We start from the raw sequence: 17,549 nt of genomic DNA, 5'->3' as shown, positions 1-17,549 counted from the left end.
TTTTTCAGTTACTATGTGTATATTGCGAAGAGAGGAGAATGGATAATTAAAAAGCTTTTGACAAGCCCTGGTATTTTCACCAGAGGATCACAGTGGGCCGTCTTCAAGAACTCCGATGCAGAACTATATGTAATTAAAAAAAAAAAATTATTTGTAACGCTCTTCAAACCCTGTTTTCATTAAGTAGGGAAAAAAAAAAGACAGATCACTTTAAATATGAATGCTTTATGAATAAAGAACATTTTTTTAAATTGATGAGCATTCATTTTCCCATACAGTGGCATAAAGTCTGAGTAGTTCACGTAAAACATAATTACCAACGTTTTAAACCACATTTTCCCCTTGAAAATAAATAAATAAATAAGCACGCCAAAATCTTTTTTGTTCATTAAGAGCCAGATCCAGCAGAAAACATCTGCAGACTTCTAGACCAAGCAAGCCCTGGAAGGCCATGGGTACTGGCTGTACCTCGTGCCAACCCCAAAAATTTGGCTGGCTCAGAAAGATTTAAACAAAACAAAAAAAGCCCTGCAGCTTTACATGTCTGGGAATTGTGGAACTGCATTAGGTTTATGAATAAAGAATAAGGGTGAGAAAAAAAAAACCCTCCTTTTAAAAAGGAGATCCCTGTCTCTCCTGTCCTCTGCCATTCCAGGTGCTAGGCAGGGGCTCCCCTCCCTCCCCAGGGACACTCGGAGCCAGCAGCAGCGGCTGCGGCAGGGATGGGGAGCCCCAAATCTGGCGCTCGCCCCACCTTTGCACATCCAACAGGCGCCTGAGCATCCGGCTCCCCGCCACGCTCCTGGACGCACGGTAGCTGCCACTGGCAAACCCAAAGGAGCGTCCCTGGGATGGGAGCCTGCCCGAGTCCTCCAAAGGACGCTGCAGGGCCACCACGGAGGGGCAGGCGCTGCTCGGGGCGAAGGTGGCCCAGGGCTGCGCTGGTCTCCCCTGGGCCAGCAGCCTCTCTAGCCCCACGGAAGGATCGGGCCCTGCAAGCAGCCCAGGATTCCTACCATGGCCTTGAACAGGCTCCAAGGCGCAGCGCAGGGAAAGAGCCTCAGCTACCGCGGGCACCCAGCAGCACGTATTTAGATTTCGGGCTACCCTGAATGTGGGTATGCAAACACAGCCGGGGAACTGACAGTGTCGGCGTGGCTGCCTGATGAAATAAAGGAAAAGTTTAGGACCAGGGTCTTGTTACTGCGGCGGATGAAAATTAAAGAACCTGCTGCTAGTGTAGTCACCATGTTTTCAGACTTTTGAGAGAAATAATGGCTTTTTCTGACTAGCCCTTCACTACGTCCCCCTCTGGGAGAGCCAAGAAAGCTCCCGCTAATTTAAGTCAGACCTTGCCTTCTGCCCCACTCAGAGGACCAGCCTACGTTTCAGATCGACACCCAGCTCATCTTGTGCGGCTAGCCCTGCACAGGAAAAAGGACCAGGCGGGTATTAAAAGACCAAGTAACAGTACACCCATGTGTTCTGCATAAAGCCATCCCAAAATTTTGGTTTCGCAGCGTTCATTTTCTAGACACCTCCTCGAGAGGAACAGCAGCTGCAGTATGCTGCCTTGGTTAGCAAGATGTGATACACGCAGAGATATGTACTTAGGAGAGCACAGAGGGGCTCTGTGTGATGACCATATAACTGCAGACACTTTGCAGGTGTGTATTTACAATACTATTTATATAGTGCCGAAAGTGGACTACATTAATATACAGTGTCCATGATTCACTGTTATTAGTCCTGCCTTCAATAATGTGGATCCTAAGATAAATAATATCGCTAGAGCCTCTCCCATACAATACACAGACTTGTTAGTTTAGTTATATATACAAAATTTCCAACTGCAGGGTTTTTTTTTAAATTAGAAAGTGTTCTTGAAGTGAAACCTTTGTTTATGAGTTGAAATGAGCCAGCTGACATAAAAAGCGAACTGAGAAGCCAAGAGACTGGTATTTAAAATGCAGAATAAGTTTGATATCTTAAATAAATAACATTAACCTGAACACGCACTAAAATAAATCATGTATTTTAACAATGCTAAACACAAATGATAATCATATTTATCATTACAGCTTTATATACCTGTTGGATTACTACTTTGAAAAGAAAGCAGTTTCCTTAAGAAACATACCAGTGTCTTTGAATTAAAATGCACTTTTTAACACTAAATCTGTGAAGGTGCTCTTGTGGGAAACACTGCATTCTATATTCATTTTTTATTTTAAAAAAAGCTTACACAGCCTCAGAAAAAACAACCAAATGGCAAAAATCCCAACTTTGTCCATTCATCCTTTGATTCTGTCTTTGCCATAATAAAATTCTATGAAAATGTTGCCAGAAATAAAGTTAATCTTCGCAAGGACTTTTTCATCTTTCTTTAAAAGCAGGGAGTAACTAGGCTGCAGATCAACGCTGATGCACGGCACGCTATAAAGATGAGACTCTTATCATTTTTTGCCCATGTCTAAATTTAAGGAGGAAAAAAAATGGAAAAGAAAAGAAAAATTCCCTTGAAACTCTAAATTCTGGCTAAGAAACATCTCAGTGAGACATCAAGATAATGTCTCAAATCAAAACAATAGTAGTAACATCTGTAAATTCAGAATTAAGGAGCCAGCATTTTCTATACAATTTTTAAAAGTGTTTTAAAATGCCTCTGCCCATTCTATAGCACAGGCACTGAAAGTCATAAACAACTGGATCAGTAAGTAAATTCACCATCTCCTAGAAGAATGATTCCTGAGATAACTCAAAAAAGTAAAAGCTGAAGGGCTTGCTGCTAGCAGTTAATGGGATAACCCGACTCCGAAGTCAGAAGGAGCAAAATATCTCCCTTTCATTAACGGGGAGGGGGGGGAAGCTTAAAAAGGTACACAATTAGTTAGCTTTGCAGTGATTAATTCAACAACTGCAAAGCCAAAAACAACTCTAGGCACTTAACCATGAAACTGTCAGTTCTCTTTGCTTGACGATAAAGCATCCAAAAAGTAAACATTAACTTCTGTGTTTTTTCTACATGCGTATTCCATCATGAGAAGATGATAACCAAAGAATTACCAGGCAAGCTCGGCACAGGCTTTTTATACCTTATTCCCCCTAACACAGAGGTGAGATGTGCCCAGATTGCACTCCTTTTCCTCACTGCCAGCTCTAATAAGACCGTTCATACTGTTCACTAGAACTTGACAGGAGGGATTGAAAATGAGATTGAAAATCTCTTCTCCAGGAAGCAAAGAGCTCATCACAGTAAGGGAGCTTTGAGGATGAGGGGAGCCCTGTACTAACCACATCCTCTCCATAGCAAGGCAAAGCAGGCAGCAGCTCTTGCTCAGCGCAACTCTCCCAAGGAAGCAAATGGAAGCTCTGCCCAAGTAAGGAATGCAAAAGCGTATACTTTATCATCTCTTTTAAATAAACTCCAAAATTGAATAACTATCGAACAAATTGAAAAAGGGCAGGAAGCTGAAGAACAAATTAAAAGAACAAATCAACGTATTTCTCTGACCTGCAAATATTTAATTCAAGCACATTCTTCTTCCAAGCAAGATGCCTACGAGCGTTTTGATGGCTGCTCATAATCAGATGTGTCACTCGCAAAATTATAGTGTTTGGGGAGGGTACTGGGCAACCAAAAATGGCTTTTGCTGGAAGTATGTCACAAGCAAATCTTTTAGTCACCTCAGAATTGCACACTTCTTCACTTCATTCCTTTGCACTGGCTGTGTGCAGGTTGCTTCACAGAAACACAACTGCAGTAGTCGTCTTGACAGTAAACAGTAATCAGTAAATACTATTTCCTGGGCAGATACGTGCCCCTGCTATTCCCTCAGCTTACCTATCCCCCCTCTCGGCCTTTCAGTCTCAACCCCCTCGCTCTGGGAAATTTTAAGGGGGGAATAAATAAATACAGGTAGTAAAATAGTGAAATCCCATAGCTGGCAAGATTTTCCTCTCTGAATGGACAAATTCTTAACTCCACGCAGCTCCGGACACTGAAGGATTAGATCCTAACCAGGGAAAATGCAGGAAAATGGTAATAAATATTGCATGGTAATCCACGGGAACTTTGGTCCCAATGTGATTTTTCTATAGTATCCTACAATAAATGGCATTACAACATCCATAATCTCAGCTCATATATCAGAGCGCTCTCTCCGCTCTCCTTGCCCTTCCTTCTTTCATGTAGCACATTTTCTAAAAAAAATGTACTTTTTCTGCAACAGTAAAGTCAGTGCAGTCCCGATCCTGACTGAAAGCAGCACAGTAGCGTGGTGAAAACTACTACGGACCGTATCACGCTGCACGCAGCTACAACTGAGGAGTGTGGGGTTTATGGCAGCATTACTCTGGTAAGGTTTCATCTGAAATTCCTTCTGACAAGACAAAGGAAGTCACAGTTTGCTGGAGAGAAAAAGTAAATAAATTGTATTCATATGCAGTAAGAGCACTTCATGTCATAGTGGATTTTACAATATCCTAGTTCTCTTTCTATTCAGGCATGTGTCTTTTGGGCAATAAATTCTGAAAACCCAAGAAGGTAAAGCTTGCTTAACCATGAGTGTCCTTTCACCCAGTAAAATAAATTCCACAGCTGCTTTTTCTTTCTCCTGTGACTATTTTTTAAGCTCCTTCCCATTGACAACTACCCACTGTCACACTCCACTATTGAAACAAAAATCTTTTAAAATGCCAGCTTTTCAGATTTTTAATTTTGTCCCATTCAGGTAAAATGTTTTGCACTAGAAAGTTCAGCACAGCTGCCAGATCATCTTTGTTAGTAAAGATTTTCATATGCACAAATAAAAACTGAGAAACGAGGGAAGAAAAAACAGCTAGACAAACGCCTTTTAAATGTTCCTTAGATAACGCAGTACCACAGCAAATCTCTAAGGAAAGTTAAGCTGAGACTGCCATGAACACCAAATAAATTTGCACCACTGGGATATTTAAGGTCCAATAAATCTTACTTTCCAATGGTTTTAAAACTCCAGAAAACATTTTTTTCAGCTCTAGACTCCGTATGTTTTAACAAAACTGTCTACCTAAAAGCTATCGACTCAGACCTGCCATCTGTGAGAAATATTTTCAGAACATACTCATGTTTGCTGAACTACCAAATTATGAAAACCTTCATTAAGAAAAAAACAAACCACAAACACACATACATACATAAAAACCAACCAAACAACTTACTCTCTTTTTCTGTTTGCATGATAATGCCTAAGAAAGTTGGTTAAAAATGCCCCTATTTCCAATTCAAATTCTTATTAATTTATTTGAACTATCTCATGTTGCAGTCAACAGCATGAAACCAACAACTAATTGCAAAAAAATAAAATGCAAAGCAATAAAATCCATCACACTTCAGCCATAATATGTTGAGCATCAGCAGAAGAGCCAAGGGTAAGTGCCAACCTAAGCAATCACACCATTGTGCCATTTATCTGTTAAAATATACTGTGAAAAATACTAACATTTGCTTAAAAAAAAATAAAAAAATCAGGTGGTACAGAAAAGTGTTTTCTTTACAATGCTGAGACTTTTTGCAGTTTGGTTATATCAAAAGCACGTTCTGTGGACGATGACAGTCACCGCTTCCCTTGGCCTGTGAAAAACACCCTGGTGCCCACAGCACGGCATACAGCTTGACGAGGGCGTTATAGCCTGCTTACGTGGACACAAGGGTAACACTGGAGCTTCAGTCACTCCACTGCTATTTCTGCGAGCCTTGAAGACAGTCGTTGGTGAGGAACGAGAGGAGAGCGTGGCCGTGAAGCCAGTGAGCAGCAGCAGAGCTCAGAAGCAGGTGCACTGCCTAAACCTGCTTTTTGTTTTCATACCTTTTGGGAAGTGAACCGATTTCAAACCAAAAGAATCGCTTTTAAAGATGACAGACCATACCGTGCTCCCACTGAAGGGCAGCTTCGCGTGGCGAAATACTGCTTGACCACCCAAAGCAGGGCAGTAGAAATGCAAGATGGAGTCTTACAAAATGTTGTTACTGTGTCCTGAGTCCAGGGAAACTGCTTTAAAGTAGCAAACTGTAAGAAAGTGCAACATGGATCCCCCAAAACCACAGTTCCCGCTCGGTAAGCTGCAACGTAATTAGGATGCTTCCCGACGAGGATCAGATCTCACCCGAGATGAAGTTAGCAGCAGTTTTGTCCCTTGCAAGTACAGGGGGAGATCAGGGCCATAACCAGAGGATTTAACCAATCTTTGGTCACACCTAAGCTTCTGCCAAGTTACCAGGCAAAGCAGGTTAGATTCACTTTCACAAAAATCATTTGCCTAAAAATCGAACCAGCCCAAACACTTAAAAAAAAAAAATCCAGTTATGCTAAACTTTGTTCTCTCACTAGCACACTTCATGTCGTAAACAACTGAAGAGCAGTGATGCAAAATGGATTCTTGCCTAGATTTGTAAACTTTTCCAGGAGTTGCAATATCCTGCATTTGATGACATCATGAAACTAACCACAAGCAAAAGTTGGTTTTCAATTTGTTCTACTTTTCCCTCATTAGTCTCTGTGTCAGAAATAGAATAAGAACACTCATTAAGTCACATTAAATTCTTTAAACTCATTAAGGGCTCAGAGAAAGAACAATACAAACACTGGTGTTTTTGTAAAAAAATTATGCAACACAGATGGACTTTCATTTCCATGTATTTTTAGAATGTATGTATGTGCATATAGCAGCCAAAGAGAGACCAAAATGTGTGAGGGAGAAACGGAGAGGCAGAGTAACAGAGACAAGGCAGAGCATACCTTACATATGACAGAATGATACCTAGATAAAAGTGGATTATGCATGATCACTGCTGACCTGATATAGATGAAGCGCTTAATGCTGTCTATCCTGAACTGTGGCAGAGCTGGAGGCAGAGCCATACCCCACATTTCTTTTCAATTAACGATTCTGTGGGACCTTGTCCAGGGAGAAGACAACCTTGAAGGCCACACAGCCAGCAGCAATCAAGTGGCAATCAAACGTTTTGTCCATGGACTTCTTGGATTGCTGCTGCGGCAGCTTAACACGCTATCTGCCTGTAGTTGAAGATACATCTACTATACATGCTTATGGACTGACACGTAAGATACAGGTGTGTGCAGAATTTCAACAGTGTTGGAAAGTATCTCTGGGTGTGCAAAGGGTGGGTATTTGTTAGAAGATTTATTGTAGCTGAATGACTCAGATATATGTTGTTGATAACTTCAGATCTTACCCCCCCCCCCCATAAGACTGGAAATATGAGCTCAATGCCACAAAATTATTTACATTCCTACAGTACGCTCAAACAACTACTACAGGATTAATTTAATCCATTATATTATTTTTTTTTTCATGAAAGATGTAACATGCAAATAGAGTTTAGTTCTAAAGAAAACTCCAGATCTGAAGAATGTGGAAGGAGACTAATTAGATAGCATAACTTTCAGGTATCTGTAGCAGGCCACAGAAAGAAAACAAGATATACAGTAGATGGGAGACCTGAGTCACTGTTTCTTTCCTTCCTACCACTGGGACAGCTGAAATGAGACGAGGGATGTTTTCTGACAGCCCCCAGGCCGAGCATCCCGAGCTGGGTGCCAGGGCGGCGCGGGCAGGCAGCCTCCGCTCGGGAGCTGGGCTCTCCTCTCCCTTCTCTCTAGCAGAGTCAGACACTGTTTACCTGCAAGGCACATGGTAAGGCTAATCTATTTTCACAAGGTTTTGCCTCAGGTATTTGGGGCAAGGTTTACTTTATTAATTGTGTGTGTGCATGCGTGTCCATATCTATGCATGCAGGAGAAAGCTCGGCAACCGTCAGCATGTATTGCATTTTCGGTTTATACTCTGTAACTGCAGCTGGAGAACGTCTGATGGGTATATTTAATACACCTAAAAATGAGAATGCTAAATGGAAAAGCAAACTATGTTCAGATTAGGAAGCCAAAATTGGAGGTATCTTTCATTAACTGAATTTATGAAGCAATGTTTCATCTGCATAGTAAGTTTTGGATGATGTTCCACATAACTCGCAGCATTTGCTTGAAGAGCGGTGTGCGAGAAAGTCAAAAAGAATCATACTTTGGAAACACTGAAAACCTTCTACCCCCGAAGAAAACTGCTTTATCCTAACTCATTTAACTTCCATTAAACATTAAACCACATCTGCACATAGGAATTTTAGGCAATACTTAACTTCAGTATCTACTTCAAACTTTTTTAGATCAGTTGAGAATTTGTTTTTTAAAATAATCCCAGTAAAGTCACTGGGATATCCAAAAGCAGTCTGCAAGGTATCTGCATAGGCACAGTATTTTTATTTTTTTTTTTAATTAACTACTAGCAAAAATTCTCCCCCCCTGCTTTTTTTTGTGAACCACCAAGCTGTATGTTTAATTTTTTAAGTTTCAGTATGTATTTTAGACTTGCAGACTTTGCAAAGTAGGTCAGGAATACCCAAAGGATACACATTTGAAGGCTACAGATAGCAGAACACACCATTTACGGCTTTGTATATACACATACATACACATTCTATATAATATAGATAGATAGATTCAATGATTTAAACACATTACATCTATACTGTGTGTTTCAAGAACATTCAGATATTTACACTGTTAGATCACCACTCATTTTAGACCTACACTAGTGCCAGCTGCCAAAAAAAGTACACAAATCAAAATATGTTACCTTTGTTCAAACAATACTGCTGTTCATTATATAAGAGAAACTGTCATGCTTAATCTTCCAGGAACCAAGAACTGGTACATTCTTGGACCAGAGGTGGCTTGAAATGGTTTGAGGCAAAACTGAAGCATATTGTTTAAGTAAATCTTGCTGAGAAACATAAGTGCATTGATGATTTTTAACGTCATCTTTTATGGACTTTTTTTTTCAGGTATATTAGTAAACTAAAAATGCTGGCATATTTTCAAAATGCAGAGACATGAACGCATCAGTGCTTTTTCTATAATATTTTTTATGATATCAAATTATGTATTTCCTCCTGCATTGTCAGCTTCACTAAACGTAAGGGGGGGGAGCCGAAAAGGATGCTCGAGAGCAGATGCCACGATGAAGTAAAATGTACCTATAAAAATTACATGTTGACTTTGAGAATACCCCAAAACTAAATTTTTCCTTGGGAGTTCTCAGTATTATCCAAGTACCCCAAGGGCTGCTGTGGGCACTAAGCTACAGGCGGTCGTGTTCATTTTCCATTGGACATGAAAAAAATTGCCAAAAGCAGCATTCAAAAATATGTCTAGAGCATGATATAGAGAAATATAGAGAAATGGTACAAACGCGTTGAATTAATTCTTCAGGGTTGGAACTTTTTAAACTTATATGTTAATCTGAGAAAACACTAAATAAAAATAAATACACTTCACTTAGTGAGGAAAATCTGTTTTACGGCATTACGACTCCAGGACTTCTTCAGATTTTTAAGAATACAAAGGAAGCATTTTGCAATTTCATCCTTAACAACACGGATTATACAATATTCATCAAGCAGACACAACCTTACTTACAGACAGACACAGACACACACAACTCTGCAGAGGCCAATCCTGCAGCCTTTACTGAATGCAAAAGTCCCCCTGACGTCAATGAGTATTTTTCAAGAATGAGAATTGCAGGATCAGGCCCAAAAAGTGCTTATGAAGATGAGATGTTACTTCAACAGATTGAATGTTAGATTAAATATAAAGATTGAGGCAAGACAAGTCTGGGGTTTAAACCCTAGGGAGGATTGACATTTAAAGTGTTGCCACTGAATTATAGCTCTCCACATTGGGTGGGGTAACCTCCTACTGGGTGGAGTGTCTCCCCTAAAGGAAGGGAAAACTGGCACAAGCCAACTTGGTCTTTGAACGATTTCCCTACTTGCCAACTTATGAAGTCGTCCTGACGTCAACTTCGTCAAGAAAGTCTATTGCCCAACTCCGTCTTTTACCGTAGAAAGTTTGCTTGTGTTCAAAACCTCAGCAGGCGTAGAAGAGAAATTAAGGAAACAAGTGAGAAAACTCTAAACAAAATAAAGAAATTAGGAAAGAAAAGAAAATCCAGTCCGCTGTCTTTTCTTAAATATAGGTAATTTAAAAAAAAAAAAACAACACACATGTTTTGTTGGGTTTTCTTGTTTCTAATATCAGCTTAATACAAATAGATATAGATCGCTAGAGACTATTACTAAACATATTTTAAAATCTGGTTAGTTTTAAAATATGAGGTGGAGAGCGCTCAGAAAGTGGCAGCTCTGCAAAATAGAATCTCTCTTGTCTTCTGCAATGGGCAGCGAGTACCTTCCCAATCAGTGTCACTAACAGGTGTAAAACGCTCTCATACCAGGAAAATAATATTCACTGAACTGCCACCAAAGGTATGTTTAACATATTATTCCTCTCTGAATCAAAATAAATTGTTTCTCCAAAAGAAGGCTTTGGGTGCTGGGCAAGAGAGAAGGGGGGGGTGGAAATCAACCCAAAAAAAGAGAAAGGATAAAGCATCTCAAAATGCTCATGGGAAAAAAAAATAAAAAAAAAAAAAAATCAGAAAACAGTTTAAGTTACCGTAACCTGAAATGCACCAGCCATCACAAAGAGCAATTGGAGAAATCCAGCAGAGCTCAGCAGGAAAGATTTTTAATAACAGATTGAAAAACAAGAATAAAAATAACTGCATCAACAGGGCCTTTCTTCCTCAGGCCACAAGCCCGTTTTTACTTGAATTTTAAAAAAATGGCAGTTTGGCCACTAAAACCAATCCAGAACATTATTAAAAGTTAAAAGCTACCAATTACTTCTGTCTGTTCTTTTAAAGCAAAGTTTGGCATTACGTCAGTTGGTTTAAAGAAAACAAGAAAGAGAGAGAGAAAGAAGGAGAGAAAGTTTCCTGCTTGTATAAATTAAACCACCAGGGAAGGTGTCTAGCCACTTGTAAAGCATTTATTACAGGTTTTTAAAGGGCTAGTAACATTTTAAAAATTAAATATTTTAAAATCAATTTAAGAGGGGGGAAAAAAAAAAAATCAATCTGAGCCTGGAAAGAAAGCAGACTTACGAGAAATTAGATATACGTGAACTGCAGCTAAGAAAGTAAAAATTAGGACTATTAGTAACTATTAGGAGTAAACCTTGTGATTCAATATAATTCTCTTTTCATGGCAGAAATAATCCTATTGTAGCTGCTGTACTCGCACACATCCCCTACAAGCATGGAAAAGCCCCACCGAACTTTACGGGATGGAACCAAGTGGGTTCTGTAGGAACATCCTACGGAAGTGCCACTCGTGGCAGCTATGCAATGCAACAAAGAATATTCTCTCTACAGCTTTTCTAAATCCACATACAGAGATCCGCAGCCAGAGTAAGATCCTGTAGGATCTGGCAGGACCGTAATAAAAATTACTGATAGAAAGATTAGCAATTTCTATTAAATTTTAGATGTATTTTCCACTGGTGCTGTTATTATTAAATTTTAAAGAACCACTTTAAAGGTACTAGAAAATAAGAAACCGATAGCACAGAACATGAATAAAACATAGAGAGCTATTAAACAAAGTTTCTTACACGCAGCTATGCCAGTTCACCTAAATCACAGTCTTCTAAACCCCGTGACACCAAATCAGAGACTCGTCTGACTCCGGACAACACATCAAGTGGAATGGTGTTCAGTTGTGCAACACTTTTGGGGTGTGACAAAATGTCCACTGGGGACTTACATCCAGACCATGGTAGCTATTCTCCCACTGCTCCCTGTTTCATTTGAGCCTTGGTCTGCATGACAAGAAGTCAGAATAATATGCCACCGCTTCTCTCCCCCCCGCGCTCCTCTGCCCCAGCAGCATTTCTTATGTTCTGGGCACGTATACAACTGGCTAAGGATCGGCGTTCTCAAAGGCCCTTTATTGATTAGGTGCAAAACAACATCAAGAAGTGAATAATAAGCATAATCTGAAAAATGTAGTTACATGTCTTGCCCTTGTAAACATTTACTATCTAATGGTGTAATCGTACTTTAATCCTTCACATCATCTGATATAACTCATTATGTGTTTTTTCTTTTAATTAGCAAACACACAATCAAAAAAAACCAAAGCCCAGAAAGTTTTTCACCTACCATAAAAACTGAAGCAAAAAATAGTCTTAAAGTAATCCAATACTCTCTCTTTGGGTGCAGGCTTATCTTTTTTAGTCAAAAGAGAACTTCACTGGCACAGGGTAGGAAAAAGAACTCCATAATTCATGACAGTACCAAGAAAAAAGTTCTTCTCCTTTTCCAGAAGGACTGGAAAGGGCACTTTTATTTATCTTCTGGACAGACAAAAATAGTAGAACCTAGACCAGATATGCTGTAATTAATGTATCCAAAGGTCAACAGGCAATGGTATTTATACAATAGATGGGTGCAGACTATGCTGGTTATAGTATTAATCACCAGTATTTGAAAATAGCATTGTTTTCTTACTAGGTAAGAACTTTAGAAAGTTTCAGAAACAAAAAAGAAACTTTTTTTTTTTTTCCTCGTACCTGCCTGCTATTCTTTTTAACCAATTGCTTTTTAACTCGTGAGGTGTAATATTTGGGACAAAAACACCCGAGTTTACAGTCGCTCGGGACTGCCAAAAACAGACCCAGACTACCTCACTAGTTGTGTTGAGGAAACTAAATTAAGCAAGGGCAAACACCAACTGGAAAGTTGTCAGTTTACTGAATGAATGGCTTCATTTTACACACCAGTTAGAATATCTTAATCAGAATATATTTCTGTTCGAGGCCAACATTTTTACTACCAGGTGGCAGTTCGTTTTAACAGAAACTGTATTAAAAATGTAATTTATTTCCACTTTACTTTCACCTAACAAAAAGGGTTGTCAGATTCCCAGCCTGTCATGTTCAAAAATATTTAACCATAAACTTTCTCACAATGTTATATTTGGTGTTACCCACAAACCTTTATTAAAGCGATATTGCCAGTGTGGCTGCAGTTAAGATCTGAGAATGTTTCTATATAGATTATTATATTAAAATACTGTCAAGAGTTTGTAAGAAAGAGACATAAATATTCATATACATACGCCCCCCCCAAAACTTAGAAGGAAAGTTCCACATAAAAAGAATAATTTAAATACATACCCAGAGTTGCCTGTTTGTAATTAAAATGTTGGGTTTTTCCTAAACGTCTTAGCTAATTTTTTAACTCTTTCACACTGTAATGTAAAATAGTTTTGTTTCAAAGCAACTGCCTGATAAAGTGGTAAAAGAGGTAATTCACATGAACAGAAAGTAATTAGTCATTGTTTGCACAATGCTTTGAAAATATAAAACCCTATGTGTCAACTAGCATTAAAATATAATACGATTGAAATACAGAGATTTAACAAGCAACCATTGCATCTCACAGACACTCGACTCCACACACAAGAATTAGTACTACGCTGCTATTAATGCACAATCATGATACGTGAAAATAATATTCTTCACACACAGCCAGAGCATGCATGGTAACAGTGTGTACTAGGGAAGTTTACTACGAATGATAGACAATACATGACAAAAAAATAATCCTGCTAGGGATTCATAAAATAATACTGAATTTACTCGATCACCGATAAAAACATAAAGCAACCCACAAAGCTACTGTATAAATTATGCTAAAAATGCATTAAAAATATAAGAGGATAACCTGGCTGCATCGTAAGCGTTTGATGCCCAAAGAAGTCTCAGATCTCTGAAGTTGTCATTTACATTTTTTTTCCTTTATTAACATTACTATGAAATAAAGAAAAAAATAAAGCCATAGTCTCACACGCAAAGATTGCCCAGTGTTATTTAGAGTCTGTTTTAGAGGATCACAGGCAAAACATGTAAACTTAAAAGCTGATGCAACTTTGCCCTTTACTTACTTTGTTGTGACTACGTATATGCAAAGTTTCAAAAAGAGAAAAGTTGTTATATATAACAAAAAAAAGTGATAATCAGAACAGGCTAGATTAGGAACTGACTAGTCTTCTCATATCTAATCTCTCTAGGTCTTAAAAAGGTGAAGCAGACTTCTGTTGTCACAAACAGTCTGAGGATTAACTTGTATATAGGCACTGATGCACTACTGAACTCCAGCTTTATTGATTGTGTGTGGCAAACCTCAAGCAGGTATACATTTTTCAAGAGGAAAAAAGAAAAAGTCTTTTTTTTTTTTTTTTCCTCTCTACAGAGAAAGGTTCCACTTGTTTGGTTTGACCATGTTATTAACAAACTTTCATTCAGTGGTTAAAAAAGAAAAAAAAAAATCTTTCAAAGTGTTGATATCATTTCCAGACAGTCTTGTCAGCATCACAATTTACAGGAAATAGTTGATGTTCTCAAACAAACCCTGTATTTACTCATAGACCCAGAGTACTTGCAAAAAAAAAAAATCCTCACTCTTTTGGAGTGCTTTTTTTAAATGTCACTCTGGTGGAATATCTGAGAGAGCTGTCTAACCTAACACACATATTGTGAACATGAGGCAAACACAAACTGCAGTTCAGAAGACTACTGTAACTTTTATTCTCATTTTGTCCACGTCAGGAACTGGCTCTTACCACTACTTTCCTTTGCTGCCCCTTGCATTTTTAACTCTGGCAGTCTTCTCTAAATGTTCAACTTTTCCTAAAGCCAACAGGAAAGTAACATGATGCCACCAACATCCATAGGATTCAGTTGCGTAGCTGAAGAAGACTGCCTGAATGGCAAAGAAGTTTGATGGTTCCTTGAGAGACTTACTGAACTCGATTAAATAAAACCTGAAGCGTATTAAATTATTGTTTGTTTCAATCAACATTCAAAATGCGCTGCATGCTGTAAAAGCAGTGAAGGCAGCATAGTCCGCATAATAGCTAACACTCTTTTTTACTAGAAACTATTTTCCCCTCGGAGAGGATTTGTCGCCTTGGTTCCCCAAGTGTGCTGAGGTGCCCCTGGCTCCAGCCCTGCCAGGCAAGGTACTCGCACTGGCGGAGGACGGAGTGATGAGGGGAGACGTCTCTCCACTTCAACTCATCACTTATCCCCACAGCTCAGTCAGTGCACTTGAGAACTTTGCCATTTGCAGATAGAAAATGCAGCCGATTGTGAAAAAAAGATAAAATATACAGGAGGGTAGCGGGCCCCACTAGAAACCGCGTAGGAGTGCCGGGATGTCTGAGCGCCCTGATTTGCAGCAGGGAGGCAGATAAACAAAGCCCCCGAAATGTCAAGTCCCCTTAGGGAGCCGTTCGCGCCCCAGGGCAGCGCGGCGGCGGGCAGCGACCCGGGCCCGACCCCCTCCGGCCCCGGCCCGGGCCACCCCGGCTGCCCCGAGCGCGGAGCGCCCATCGCCGCGCAACCCTCCGCGCAGGCTCTCCATCCCCGGCCTCGGCTCCATTCATTCCTCCCTTCCGAAAAGCAAACACGCGGGTAACTACAGCGGGTAGCAGCCCCCCGCCGGCAGCCCCCGAGGAGGAGGGGAGCGGGGCGGGGGGGGGGGGGGAAGCGAGACGCTCCACAAAGTTGTGGCAGGCCGGGGAGAGCCGAGCGTGGGGACGCAGCGCTGAGAGCAGAGCTTCGCCTTTAAGAGGGAAAAGTTTTACGTCTCTCTGCGCTCTGATTTCAAAAAAAACAAATCAAAACAAAACAAAAAAAATCACCACCACCATGTCGCCTTTTCCCCCGGTGTGACCGGGAGGGACCCCGAGCCCCCCTCCCGGCGCAGCACAGCTCCGCACCCGGCCTCCCCCGGTGCGTCCCCGGGCAAGGAGGAGGAAAAGGGGAAGGGGAAAAAAAAAAAAAAAAAAGAAAAGAAAAAAGAAAAAAAAAAGTTTTTCCCAAACTTACTACTCTTCATGATGGTGTCTCTGTGCCCCGCTTGTCATGATCCCCATTAAAACTTCCAGCAGCGGCAGGAGCGGCAGGACTGTGCGACTGCAGCTCATCGGATGCAAACCCTCTTTGCTCGTCTTCTACTTCCACCCCCCGCGTCTCCCTTCCCCTCCCCCCGGAGCGCCCCGGTGCCGGGGAATCGGCGGCCGCGGAGATAAGGCGCGGAGAGGCGCGGAGGGGAGGGCAGAGCCGCGGCCGCCGCCGCCGCCGCTCCCCTCCCCGCCTCCGGGCCAGGGGGCTGCTCCCCCTGCCCGCCGCCGCCGCTGAACTTGACCCTCCCGACTCCAGCGGGGCTACCGCGGTTTTGAAGTCGCCAATTTCCAGCCATCGCACATGGCTTTGACCCACCGGCGGGGGGAAGGGGGGCGCCGGGGGGGGTGGGGGGGAGAAGATGCACCAAAAAAAGCCTGTGAAATCCGAGCAGCCCCCCGCTCCCTGTGATTATGCCCACCCCCCGCTTTTGTTGGGTGGTGGGTTTGTTGTTGGGTTTTTTTTTTGGGGGGGGTATATTTTTCGGCCGGGGGGTGCACCCGCGCTGCCCCCCCCCCCACCCCCCCCGGGCACACGCCGCGCCGCCGCGGGCGCCGCGCCCCCGCCCCGCACGGCGCCCCCCCCCCCCCCCCCCCCGCGCCCGCCGCCGCGCCGCCCCCTCCCGGCCCGCCGGCCGCGGCGCCCTCCCCGCCGCCGGGCCGCCCCCGCCCGCGCCCCCCCCGCGCCTTACCTGTTGATTAACCGTCAGCAACAGCCCCGGCAGCCTGGAAGATGGTGGAGCCGCGGCGTGAGCCATGAACCGTCTCCTGCTGCCGGCGGAGTTGGCCGCGGATTATGTGGCGGTGGCCGGGGAGGGGGGGGGGGGGGCGGGGGGCCGCGGCGCCGCTGCCTCCCCCCTCGGCCCCGCTCGGCGGGGAGGGGGCGACGGGCCCGCCGGCCGCCGGCGGGCGGTGCGGGGCGGGGGCGGGGGCGCGGGCGCGGCGGGGCGGGGGGCGCGGGCCGGGGCACGGCGCGGCGGCCCCGCCGGCGGCGAGGCGGCGGCCTGGGAGCGCGGGGCGGCCGGCGCGTTATCAGGACTGTTATCGCTTGTCAGGACCTCCGTCTCCCCGCATTACGTCAGTTTCAAGACACCAACACTATTAATATCAAAGGAGCCTTCGCGGAGGAAAGCGCCACCCCAGACGGAGCGCCCTTAAAGAGACAGTGCAGCCGGCCCCGCCGCGCGGCCCGCGCCGCCCCCCGCCTCCGCCCGCCGCGACGCGACGCGGCCTCCGCCGCCGGGCCACGGCCACGGGCGCGCGCGGCCCGAGCCCTGCCGAGCCCGGGCAAGCGGAGGCCGCGCAGGGGGCGCGTCGCCCCGCGGCCGCGGCGACTCCGGCTAAGTTGGTGCAGGAATAGCCCGCAGGCCACAGCCGCGCACCGAGCGCGGCCCGCCGGAGGTTGCTCTGCCTTGTGCTGTCATTTGGACCGACCGCTGTCCCGCGGGATTAAAAAAATTGGGGCGGGGGGGGGGGGGATAAAAGGTGCGACCCACGCGCGGCAATAGCCGCCCCCCTCGGGAGATCCGAGCTCTGCGCGGGGCACTGGATTGCGCGGGGAAATGCAGATTTAGTGTCATCTCTGTCGTCCCTTCCCCCCCCCCCCCCCCTTGTT

At 43.4% G+C, this 17,549-nt stretch overlaps 1 protein-coding gene across 7 annotated transcripts in view; it reads right to left on the bottom strand.

Moving 5' to 3' along the window:
- TRPS1 (transcriptional repressor GATA binding 1) overlaps positions 1-17,311 on the bottom strand; it is a 219,920-nt gene extending 202,609 nt beyond the window's left edge. For 3 of the 7 annotated variants that reach the window (XM_075743453.1, XM_075743460.1, XM_075743458.1), the window contains exon 1: positions 15,861-16,019. Coding sequence is in view for 1 of the 7 variants with exons in the window: in XM_075743459.1 (XP_075599574.1) it covers positions 15,861-15,870 (10 nt within the window). In the remaining 6 variants the exon portion in view is untranslated. Of the gene's footprint in view, positions 1-11,576; positions 11,682-13,692; positions 13,713-15,860; positions 16,020-16,626 lie in introns of those variants that run through there. The other 4 variants (XM_075743454.1, XM_075743459.1, XM_075743457.1 and 1 more) reach the window with 4 other exon arrangements.
- Positions 17,312-17,549: the final 238 nt, after the last annotated feature.

This window comes from Balearica regulorum, chromosome 2 (genome assembly GCF_011004875.1).
Source record: "Balearica regulorum gibbericeps isolate bBalReg1 chromosome 2, bBalReg1.pri, whole genome shotgun sequence".
NCBI classification, from domain to species: domain Eukaryota; kingdom Metazoa; phylum Chordata; class Aves; order Gruiformes; family Gruidae; genus Balearica; species Balearica regulorum.
The sequence above is the reverse complement of the archived record's forward strand: the minus strand, read 5'-3'. Positions and strand labels throughout refer to the sequence as shown.